Here is a 12230-nt window from a genome sequence, read left to right on the forward strand (position 1 = left end):
TTTAAAAAATATTTAAAAGATGTCACCAAGGGAAGACTTATCCATCCAGCCTTACATGTTGGAGCCAGAGTCTGACCCAGAGCCAGAGGAGAATGTATAACATTATAATATGATATAAAACTCAAAAAAGTTGATTTTACATGATATTGCCCCTTTAAAAAATATTTAAAAGATGTCAACAACGGAAGACTTATCCATCCAGCCTTACATGTTGGAGCCAGAGTCTGACCCAGAGCCAGAGGAGAATGAAGACCATCAAATTGTAGTTGATAAGTCCAGATATTATTTAGAAGCTCCATCTCAAATACTTTGAAGAAATAGTTCAGAAAACGCTATAGAAAATACAGTAAAATAAATAAATAAACGAGTTGAAAAATAAATAAACGAGTTGAAAATATGACTATACAAAAAGAATATAAAAATATCTACACAGTACCAGGACAGGCTTAAGTCAAATTTTCTGCACTCCTAGAGACTCCAATACACAACAAAATGCATKTAATGGCTAAAAATGTAGATTTTGCGTGAAATGTCCCGTGGAGTTGGYGCTTCTTAATGTCCACCAGCTCTGTAATTACAGTCTGATGGGGGGATGACTGTCCTCTGTGGCATCATCCAAGCATGTACCAGGCCCAGCTGACTCACTCTGACTTTCCAAGCTCAAGCAACAGATTAGGTGTCCATGCAGGACAGTGCAACGATTAGTGGCAACCTGAATTCTAAAAACAGATTTAAATTGTTGCAGATTCTTTAAAAGACATATGGGAATGCTGAATTACTTACTCTTTATCAACCTGAGACAGCCAGACAGAAAAGATGAGAGAGTGGAAAATCAAGAATCGTTRGTGTGATTTACTACCAGTGATTAAAAAAAAAACATGTCTGTGATTTTAAAACAAAAATATGATGGTCGTTTTGTGCTTTTTGATAGCTGGAATGAGCAGAAACCCAAATTGGTTCCCAAGCTGATGTTCAAATGGTTTCATTTAGGAACCAAGAACTTGCTACCAMGAAAGGTAACTGCAAGACAAAATCACATTTTCTTTTATGACCTCCTTAAGGATTTATGGCTACTGACCTGAAATGAATCAATGCTTCTGGAAGAGACTGAGTGTGCGGTCATTGTTTTTAAATCAGCGCCACGACAGGTGTGGGGTTCACCAACTCGGAATCAAACAACAATTTTATTATTTCTTATTCTAGAAGTCTGATTGTTAAACATTTGCAGTTGCTTATCAAGGAGAGTTGTAACCATTAGCTGTTTCAGCGTTGATGAASAGCAGACAAAGCGTAGATGAAAATGTCACCGTTCCAAAAACTCTTTTGACTTGTGAAGATGACGTAWATGTAGAGTTGGAAGAAAATCAGGTTAAAGTGCCAAAAAGTCRCTCATGGGAGTCTGAGCAAATTATTTTCTGTAACGAACGTGTGAATGAGGATTTCGTTCGCACCCGGTATCAACTGGAACAGACCCAAACACCCCAGAGACCCTGAACAAGATATTAGGAGTTTGCAAAATGTAGAACGACATGAGCTACTAGCATTTCCAGATGGAAAGAAATGCCTCTTCCTCACCTCAGTGTGAAAACAAATCCTTCCTCCTCRTTTAGATTTCCAAATCTGAACTAAAATCCAGCTGCATTCCTTAAATTGGAATGTCTAAATTTATTTTGCTAAACCAGTAAATTTCAGTGCAAACCTCAATAATGTGTTTGAAGATGTGAATTAAGACATCAGCCTTGGCAGATAATACTGTCAGTGTGCCTCTTTCGGCTTAAAAAAATATAAAACTACATATAAGATAATGAAAAAACGAGGGATAATGAAAACTAATAGGATTTAAGTTTAGATGGTTTTTTTTTTTTTTGGATCCTCACCTGAGATTTGCTGAAGCTTGTGTAAGAACTCTGCAGTGAGTTGAGCTCATCGGTGGGAAGAAGAAGACATATCTTAGAGTCAATCTGGATCAGATGCTCCAGATCAGAGGGTTCTGGGGTGTAACCATGATCTGTCAAGACCAACGCAGTCCACAAAGCCTGAAAAAAAAAAAAAGAATAAAAGAAATATGTAGAGTAAGTAGTGGTTTGTGAGTAGCTTGACAATGACATTACCTAGGTATTAGTCAGAATCAGAACCTGAAGTGCAGTCTATCTTTAGCTATTGATATTTAAACAGGTTCAGAGTCCAGTTTTGACAAATGTCTCTTTACTTTCTGTAATAYTCCCAATAAATCTTATGGGAAGCCGTGTGTACATGATGAGCTCACCACAACAAAGCGGTGAGATGAGATTTAGTAAGAACACACCAGGCCAAGTCAGATCATAACTCCACAAAGAACAAAGCTGTAACCTCGGCACTGGGGAAGTGGGGTGCTGAAAAGTACAAAATAACTGGCAAACAGCAATCACTGAAGCTCGTTGATGAGATGGAGTGAATTCACAATTCTTAAAAACCTACAATATTTTACGGCAGTTATTTGAACCTGAAATCTGGATCAGTGTTGTTTTCCCAGCCACCGCTGTGATTTACTTGGACGCAGCGGATAATTTAAGTCTCGACATCACATGGTTGTTGTTTCTTTTTTTTCCTTTTGTCACATGCAGGTTTTCCAAATGTTGCACAACAGAATTGGCGTTTTGAAACAGGCACATAAAAGCTAACTCTCAGCGCTATAACCATATGAACAAACCATAAAAAAACATCACGCATGACATCACACTACATCACAAAACTTTGCACAAATTGTCAGAGAATGAAGGCTTCTCAGCTACTACCAGGGGGTGGGGTGGTAATTAAATTAATAAAAAAATGTACTTTTAGTTTCACTACATAATACTTTTTACTTTTCTTGCGTAATGTTGTTATGAAGTACAGCGCTACTCTTAAGTACAACTCTACCCACCTTTGGCTACTACCACATCAAATTTTAGCTCAGTCTTTGCAAAACTGGATAAATTATAGCCATATTTGTGTTTGCTAAGGACAAGCAGACAGGACGCACACACAGCCACAAGCAACTTAGTTCCAGCTCACAAAACAAACCCRTTCCATCTGTGTCATTACTAATTTTTGGCCACAAATATAAACAAGACAAAATCTTGAAAACTGAAAAATTTGGAAACGTAATTAAAGTCAAGTTARCTTCATTTTCAGTCTTTAAGCTAAATTAAGCAGTTCAGGTCTGGCTGCTGCTTCAGAAATGATTGTTTCACTGTGTTCTCTGTAGAAACTAGTCGGTCTTTTACACTAAATTAAAGGGGCAATATTGTTTCTCAGGCATACATTTAAATACTATACCATAATAAAGTATCTATGTTATGTTTAGCTGTCATTAAAATGTTGTTTTTATTTTTAAATGGAAAATAAACTCATCTTCTCATCACTTCTCATGTGCTCCGTGATGAGGAAGTTCGGCTTAAAGACACGTCCCAGAGGCGTTTCTAGTTTCTAGCATGTTTTTTTATGAGAGTATAACATTATAACATGATGTAAAACTCAAAAAGGTTGATTTTACATGATATTGCCCCTTTAAGATGTTTGGCTGGTGTCGGTTTTGTACATGGAAGCTCTGTGTCCGGGTCTCTGCCCTGTTCTGTGGGAGTTCCGTAGGGTAGCATACTAGGCCCATTGCTTTTCCTATTATACATAAATGACCTTCCAAAAATATTGAAGTATTCAAATATTTTAATATATGCTGATGATACTGTTCTTTTTTTTTTGTCTGATTTCAATAATGAATCTATTAATAGTCAGTTACAAGCAGATCTTCAGATATTTCATGATTGGCTTCAAGATAATCTTTTGTCAATTAATGTTAAAAAACTATGTGCATGTATTTTCCTCACCCAGGAGACATTTCAATATAACAAATCAACTCACTTTTTTTAAACAAACCCCTTGATATTGTCACTACCTACAAATATCTTGGAACTACTTTGGATTCTCATTTGACTTATCACGATCATGTACAAGTCTTAACCACTAAGTTGAAACAGAAATYATACTTTTATTCAAAAATTAGATCCAATCTGACATCTTCCATTTCAAATATCTATCTTCATGCCATTATACTCTCAACCATGTCGTACTGTTTACCTGTTTGGTCTCTTACAGCAAATGAAATCTTAGAACCCATAGTTAGGCTCTACAACAGGGCCTACAAAATTCATAAAAAAWCTTCCTGGTTGGACTCATCACTGTACAGTTCTTTCATTGTCTGATGCCTTGACTTTTCAGAATTATGTTTTGTGTAGTGGTATTAATTTATATTTTCAGATCTTCCAAGGTGCCAATTATGGAACTCTCTGTGCATTGTTGCCCAAATCAAATTCTGGAAGTGGTCATTCAGCTAGATCTGTTACAAAAGGACAACTGATATTACCAACTTTTAAAAACTGTTACGGCCAGAGGTCTTTCTTCTATGTTTATACTAAAGCATGGAATGACATTCCTCAAAACATAAAGTCCATTTCAAAACTACAGCCCTTTAAGAAGAATCTTGTCTGCCATCTGCTGGACACTTTTTGTTGTGCTCATATTTAGACGTCCTATTTTGCAAATGCCTGCCTGAAATTGGGTATGCTTGGGTGTCTTTGTGTCTATGGTGTAGAATGATGTGATTGTGATGCTGTATTTCTGAGTGTTTTATGTGCTGCAGAACAGGAACCTGCTGTAAAACAGCAATTATGCTGAGTCAGGCTTGATTTTTAGTAATCTTTTCCTGTTAAATAAATCAAATCAAATCAAATCAATATAAGTGAATTGACTGAAAAAAGATTTTTATATAGCTGGGGTATTGTTTGGGCAAATTTGTATTTTAATAGCTGTTTTTATCGGCTCTTGTTCCCTCTATCTGAACATCTAAGGTCTTAGGGAGGGAATGAATGTCTTCCCRAACAGCGAGTTGTTGACAGCTGCTTTGTTGCTCCGGTTATCATGGCAACGCTGAAGTGTGGAGGTTGTTCAGACGAGAGTCTGTAACATTTAAAAAAGAATCGCCTGTTGTAAGAAGTGAAGCAGCAGCTTTTGATAAATGTGTCCCATGGGATCCTGCCAAGAACTGAGAGAAGTCCTAAGAATTGAAGATGCTTTGCTACCAAACTCCCGGTGACACAAACAACGTGCTCGCCCCACTGTGGCCATTCATGCTAACGCTGTCTCGCAATAACAGGAAGTGTCTCTTTAGCCAAAATAATAATAAAAAATAAGAAAACAAACAGAATCTGCGGTTTTAGTATCTGCAATCATAATCACACCAGTATTGTTCTAAAAGTTAAAGAAAAACATCATAAAAGAAGCGGTGAGACATTTTACAAAAACCCCTGGCAAGCTGCGGTACCAATGCAGAGCAGCCTGGGTCAAATTAAATGGAACCGCATGTTAAAAGGTAAGGATGTGTTTTCCCCCCTTTGTTCAAACAGGCTTCAGCCCAATCTGACTTCTTCACAGCTGCCAAAGGGGTTATTAAGGCAAATTAAATGAGAAAACAAAAAAGATGTGAAGTCAGAACAGCGTGCAAGAGTTCAGGGTGAAATACTGGACTGCTCCAGGTGGCACGGTCTTAGATGAACCCTTAAAGTGAAACAAAGGCTCTCATTCTCCCAACTTCAGCCTCCATCAGCGCAACCTTAATAACACGAGTGCAGCTGCGGCTTGTTGCACGACAATATAAAAGATTCTCACTTTTGAATTTTGCTGAAAATTAGGAAAGGAGTTTAATGAAAATTTAAAAAATAACTAGATTATAAAATTAATCCAGAACATGCAGAGCATTCCAAGTGAACCACATATGGCATCTGACATCTGGTTCATAATCTGAAATGCTTTGAGGAGTCGGAATCTTCAACCCAGAGACGGTCTAATCTGCCAAGCAGTCATCAAAACATAAATATCTAACCAATGCTACTTCAGGGGGGTTTCTGGAAGACAAACGCTGGCTCAGTTATTTAGGAAGCACTCTGGAAGCAATTTWGTTTGAAAAACATCATAGTTTATGWRTRTAACAGATTAAAAYGCTGCAACAAAGTAATAAAGGYRCATTAAAAATGTTATATTATACTTGTAGTAAATGTGAGTTTTGAGCGCTCTAGCTTTCCCTTATAACCCTTTATAAATGAGAAAGTGGAGGTAAAGTAGATAATACAAKGGAATCTGCCTGCAGGTGCCCTACCTCTCTGTCTGGGCCTTCAACGCTGTCCTCTTCTTCTACCTCRTCTATTTCCCGGAGCAGATCAGCCAGACGCTCTTTTTCTGCGGGGGTCAAACACACTTGGCCCACCTCACCACTCACTAGCTATTGATTTACACAAAATGAAGAATCAAGGGTTAAAAAAAATCCTTATTTGCACAACAATTCTTGTTAGTCTACAAGGCTTATTATATAACTTATAAAAAGGCAAATTAAGCACTGCATTTTTTATTTTTTTGCGTTATGAGCTCCAACACACCTCGATGTTCCTCTTGATGAAGTCTTTCTGTTTATGTTCACTTTTAAAATTTTTACTGTCTTCCAGCTGGTCGTCCTTCAAGCTGGTGGTGCTTGTAATAAAACCTAGAAATGTACCAAGTATTCAGGTAATAAAACAGACAAAAGCCAACACTGCTGAGAAAAAAAATGAATTTGTCACGTTCTCAAGCTTCTGTTCTTATAGGAAAACCTTGAAGTTTTTTTTATTTTTTTGAAAGGAAATCAATAACCTAAAAATATCCAAGACTGCGGTCAAAAGCCCCCTTAATGGACAAGTTATGGGGTAAARCTCTAACTCTATTTCAAAGCTGCACATCTATCTGTAGGTGGGAAATCAACTCTCAGAAGCTTTCTAGGCTTACGGTGCCACCTAGTGGAAAAACTCAAAGATTGTTTTCTTTTTGTTATGATTTTAGAAACTCACTTTGCTCAAAGCACAGGCGGTCTCCATCCTGCTCAGGGATCTCAGTTTCAAAGAGAGACACAATGTTTTCCTCCTCTGTCCCTTTAAGACAAAACATATTTAATATRTGGAAGTTGAAATGAGGTGCCAAATGTAAAATAAAATGTAAAAATATCACTAACATGCTTTCATCATTTAGCTGACTTTCTGCGTGTACAACCCTAGTTACAATTTTTTCCACTGACATTTTATTGGTAGTTAGCTCACCGTTCATATATTTTGCTCATTTTCACGAAATGTTAAATTAAAGCATTAAATGTTGTGTCTAAATGTTAAATTCTAAAACTAATTTAGTAAATCTAAATAAGTAAATCTAAATGTTAAAATTAAACGTAAATTTTGTGGCTAAATGATATTTTAGATTAAAGTATTTTAGAATGGAACACAGCCTTTGCTGGTGTTCAGCCCTTGGTATGACATCATCATCTGAGACAAAAGTATTAATAATTTTGTTTTTCACTTGGTGCCCCACACTTTTTTAAACTGTGTAAAGTTTACATAAAACAGAATACAATGATTTGCAGCTTTCAAAATCTCATAGTTTATTCAAAAGTGAACACAGGAAACATATCAAGTGTTTAAATTAATACATTGTATGGTTTTGTGAGATTGCAAATCATTGCATTCTGATCAAAAAGAAAAATAAGTAGGTTCTCTGGACGGGTTCTTCTTAAATGAAACATTCGTCTCTCCTCCAAGAGACTTCTTCAGTCTGAGGAGTTTCAGGTGAACTCAGCCTTATAAGCACTGCCTCCACATGGACAAACAGGTTAGTCATATGCAAAAGAGGACCATCGCCTAACAATAGGTCGTTAGTGCTTTGATTGGCTCTATTGTTCATAGAGGGTCATGTGCTCCATCACCTGACTATCATTAGGTCCCTGATTCACATCTTTTGCTCACAGGGGGCGGAGTCATACTTGCAACAACAGCATTGTAGGAGGAGAACAACTGGACACAAAGGCCTCCACCTCTGTTTAATGGTGGACGGTTTTTCTTCATAAAAACGGCTTCCTTTACTCTTCTCTCAAACCAACGTTCCTCTCTATCAAGGATCAGAACATCTTCATCCCTCAAAGAGTGACCACTGGTCTGTAGATGAGTGTAAACTGCAGAGTCCTGGCCTGTAGATGAGTGTAAACTGCAGAGTCCTGGCCTGTAGATGAGTGTAAACTGCAGAGTCCTGGCCTGTAGATAAGTGTAAACTGCAGAGTGCTGGCATGTAGATGAGTGTAAAGTGCAGAGTGCTGGCCTGTAGATGAGTGTAAACTGCAGAGTCCTGACCTGTAGAAGTTGCTCATCTGTGCTGGCTCATTCTTTTGAACAACCTATTCTTAGGCGATGGCCCTCTTTTGCATGTGACCAACCTGTTTGTCCATGTGGAGGCAGTGCTTATAAGGCTGAGTTCACCCGAAACTCCTCAGACTGAAGAAGCCTCTTGGAGGAGAGATGAAATGTTTCATTAAAGGAGGAACTTTTGATTTTTCTACCTGGAAYACTGAGCTGCATCAGGACATTGCATTCTGATATTATTGACATTTTACACAACATCCAAACATTTTCAGATATAGTTATAGGTCTACACCCTTCAAGGTGTTRTTTGTGATGTTACCTAAACTTACCTGTGCGAGCTTCTAAAGCCAAGAATCGTTTTGTGTTCAAAGCTTCAAAAGCACATTCAGAGTGATTTGTTTCTTTCTGAAACCACACAAAATGCACAGCATCATGCAATGACAAGCTGTCTTCTGAATGAGCTATGCAGATAATTAAATAGTGTCTACCAGGAGTTCCTGCCAGAGTTTGGCTCGAAGCTCTTTCCTTTGACGCCTGATTTCTTTCTCCTTGGAGTTTTCTGCAGACAGGATTTCATCAAGTCTCCTCATTTCTTCAAAGGCTCTTTGTAGCTCTGAATCCTTATCGTCATCCTCTGCAGCCTCAGTGTGAGACTGATCTGCTTTACGCACACAGAACAATGCATTAACAATGAAGCTTCATACTGGTCCAGATCATTTACCTTTGCAGACTCACCTGTGGTCAAAAGCTTATTTGAAGGCTCTGAGGAGCAGCTCTGTGCCTACAAGAAATGGTTATTTTAAGTTTTAGAGAAGCACGTTTTTCTTTTTCTTTAAACAACAACAACAACAACAACAACAACAAAAACAAAAACAACAAGGTATTTATTTACCTGAATGTTAGCAGCAGGGTCGTTGGACAAAACGACAAGTTCAAAAGGTGAAGAAGGACAAACTTTTTCGTTATGGTGAAGCAAAGCGCTGGACGCACGGCTTCCTGGTTTCTCGCTCGACGCAGGTCGGGATATGCCATCTAAACTTCCTCTGACAATTTCCATAACTCGTTTAACTTAAGAAAAGGCAGTTTTCCACACAAAGTCGCGTGATTGTGTGCTTAAAAGCACAGCTTGTTAGAAGTTAGTTTGTAATTCGTGGCTTTTACCTTTACAAGCACACAACATGTGTCCCAAAACGCTCTTCCCGTAGTTTTTTAGTGGTAGGGTACCTTTTTCCGGCAAAACACCGCTAAATGTTTGGTAACTACGGACGCATACATTCCCGGATGTTGTAACTATGGACGGTTGTTACTATGGGTACGGTAGGAAATGAGACAGCACCGCTGGTGCCTGAACCGATGCAGGCAGTTAGCGGATCGGGTTCAGCAGCTAGGGAGGTAGCCAGTGGTTAGCTTAGAGCTGCTGGGGGGCAGATTACCGTATTACGCACATTTTATAATTTTTTATTTTTTACTAAAAATCTGAGTCCCCTCAGCATTGCTGAGCTATTTTTTAATAAATGTCTACATCGTGAGGTTCATTCGGCGGAGGTTCCGACTGAGGCCGTGATTTTTCTGCGGTAGGTAAACGAGTCATTAACGTCCAGTTAGCAAGTCAAGGATGGCAGTATTGATTGTCGCAGATACTTAGCTCCTTATAGTAGCCAGAAGCAAATAAATAGCTGGGTATAACGTCAAATCAATATCGGTGACGTTCCAGATGCTAGCCGCTTAGCATTRCGTTATGTACAAGATGTATTCTGTCTTTTGTTTGGGGCGGGCCATTTCCTGTAAGGAGCAGCTGAATGGTTATACAGCAAATGACACTGTTACATTKTACATGTTAAACATTGTCACTTCCAGAACCACTTTACTGGAAAATTAACGAGCTAAACGCCATCAGATATATCTTTCTACCTGATGTTTATGCGCACAGTTCGGTCACTGTACCGCTGTTATCACACCCACTGGCAGCAGCTCTGCAATGTACCTGCGCCGTGCAGGTGTCACCGTGAAGAAGAGGGTTGCTCTTTACGCAGCTACAACGTATCACTGCGTTTGTGTCTATTTTCAATAGATTGGGCTGAAACTGAAGGGGAAAATGTGCGATGGAATGATAAAGTRCTTTTCAAATGCCTTCTGGGCCCACACCACAGCCACCAAACAGTCCTTGTTGTTGCTGCTGGTACTGACTCTAGTGCCCACTGGGCTGAGTTCAGGTAAGACACAAAATGTTATTATTATTATTATTATTATTATTATTATTATTATTATTATTATTATTATTATTATTAAAAGTTCTACTGCAGTTTTAGTGATTTCCAATCCCCTTCGCTGGGCCTCTTTTCCCAGGATGTGTGAGGCCGTACATGGTCCAGAACAGCTGGGTAAACCTCACAGACACCAACAGGGGCTTGTTCCCTGTGGGTACAGTTCTGCAGTACAGCTGTGATCCTGGTTATTTGCCAAATGGACCCAGCGTCCTCACTTGCACCACAATGGGACGGTGGTCCTCTGAACCTCCTCAGTGCATACGCAGTGGTGGTAAGACGTTTTATTTTTCTCATTTCTAAAGGAATAAATTGGATTGAAACTTGTGTGGTGTACCTTTTCTTCATCAGCATGTCTGCCTCTCTCCAAACCTGAGAACGGGGGATACACCTGCCATCCGTCCCCGTGTCGATTGTTTTCCCACGGCACTATAATTGAGTTTATCTGTAATGACGGCTTTGCTCTCAGCGGGGACTACCCCTACCTGACATGTCAGGATGGACAGTGGGACGGCCCCATGGAGATCAGCTGTGTAAGCAAAGGTTGGTTTGTATAATACTATAAATCTTCAATACACCTSTCTCAATTTGTTTTAGCTTTGGAAATAAGTGTTTCTTTTATGAACAAAATCCCCAAATTGTATTTACATCAAACAGTTATTCTCTCAGGCCACTTTACATAGAAACAGCTTATATATTTTTAATGTTTACATTACATTTGTTCTCTTTTTTTTATTTTAAGGTTGCATAAGACCTTCTGTTGTGCAGCACGGTTCCACTAATCTGACTGACACCAACACCAGCTTGTTCCCAGTCGGCACAGTGCTGCAGTACAGCTGCGACCCTGGTTACATGCTGGTCGGACGCAGCATCCTTACCTGCACCACCATCGGAGACTGGTCCTCCAATCTTCCTCGCTGCATACGTAGTGACGGTAAAAAAAAACACCATAAAACATTCTGTGCTATATCTTGGATTAAATACATTACTCATACATATCCTAATTGAGACTTGATAGCACTTGAAGTGAGTTACACTGAGTCTTGATGTCCACCCCGCCCCATAGTTTGTCAGCCTCCATATCAGCCAGAAAACGGTGGCTACTCGTGCCACCCTTCCCCCTGCAGACGATTCTCTCACGGCACCGTTGTGCAGTATTTCTGTGATGAAGGTTATGTTCTGAAAGGAGAYTATAAGTTTCGAACCTGTCACTATGGGAAATGGGACAACCTGATGCCAATCAGCTGCGTTATCAAACAAGGTAGATTAACRCTTTATGACAAGTGAAATAATTATTTATTTGCTGTAGTCATTGACATCACATTTCACTCTTGTCTCGTTTTGAAGGTTGTGTGAGACCTTCAATGGTGCAGCACAGCTCCAGTAACCTGACAGACATCAACAGTAGCTTGTTCTCAATTGGCACGATACTACAGTACAGCTGCGATCCTGGTTACATGTTGGATGGGCCCAGCATCCTCACCTGCACCACACTGGAGCACTGGTCCTCAGAACCCCCTCGCTGTGTACGCAGCGATGGTAAAGACTTATCTCTCTTTAACTACCTCAATTTTACGCTTCATGTCTTTAATACTGTAACGTAGCGTTTGTGTGATTTTCAGCGGTTATAGAAAAGTAATTCATAGATAGATACAGCGGGTAAAATAAGTATTGAACACGTCAACATTTTTCTCAGTAAATATATTACTAGAGCTGCTAATGACATGAAATTTTCACCAGATGT

The 12230-nt window shown here is 39.1% G+C and overlaps 2 protein-coding genes across 3 annotated transcripts in view; one reads left to right on the forward strand and one right to left on the reverse strand.

Annotated features, from left to right (window-relative positions):
• fsip1 (fibrous sheath interacting protein 1) overlaps positions 1-9485 on the reverse strand; it is a gene marked incomplete at its 3' end in the record, with an annotated part of 24788 nt that extends 15303 nt beyond the window's left edge. The window contains 8 exon segments of one of the 2 annotated variants that reach the window (XM_014012194.1): positions 1878-2036; positions 6170-6292; positions 6447-6550; positions 6891-6971; positions 8552-8627; positions 8711-8880; positions 8958-9003; positions 9115-9485. In XM_014012194.1, coding sequence (XP_013867648.1) covers positions 1878-2036; positions 6170-6292; positions 6447-6550; positions 6891-6971; positions 8552-8627; positions 8711-8880; positions 8958-9003; positions 9115-9279 — 924 coding nt within the window. 2 annotated transcript variants of the gene reach the window in all.
• A 139-nt stretch (positions 9486-9624) lies between these two features.
• The window catches only part of LOC106520209 (sushi domain-containing protein 4), an 8923-nt gene continuing 6317 nt past the window's right edge, over positions 9625-12230 (forward strand). Inside the window, exons 1-7 of the mRNA XM_014012176.1 lie at positions 9625-9796; positions 10294-10435; positions 10569-10760; positions 10838-11029; positions 11229-11420; positions 11553-11747; positions 11834-12025. Of these exons, the coding sequence (XP_013867630.1) occupies positions 10318-10435; positions 10569-10760; positions 10838-11029; positions 11229-11420; positions 11553-11747; positions 11834-12025 (1081 nt within the window). The 5' untranslated portion in view covers positions 9625-9796; positions 10294-10317. The remainder of the gene's footprint in view (positions 9797-10293; positions 10436-10568; positions 10761-10837; positions 11030-11228; positions 11421-11552; positions 11748-11833; positions 12026-12230) is intronic.

The sequence above is a fragment of the Austrofundulus limnaeus genome, unplaced genomic scaffold (assembly GCF_001266775.1).
Source record: "Austrofundulus limnaeus strain Quisiro unplaced genomic scaffold, Austrofundulus_limnaeus-1.0 Scaffold2, whole genome shotgun sequence".
NCBI lineage: Eukaryota > Metazoa > Chordata > Actinopteri > Cyprinodontiformes > Rivulidae > Austrofundulus > Austrofundulus limnaeus.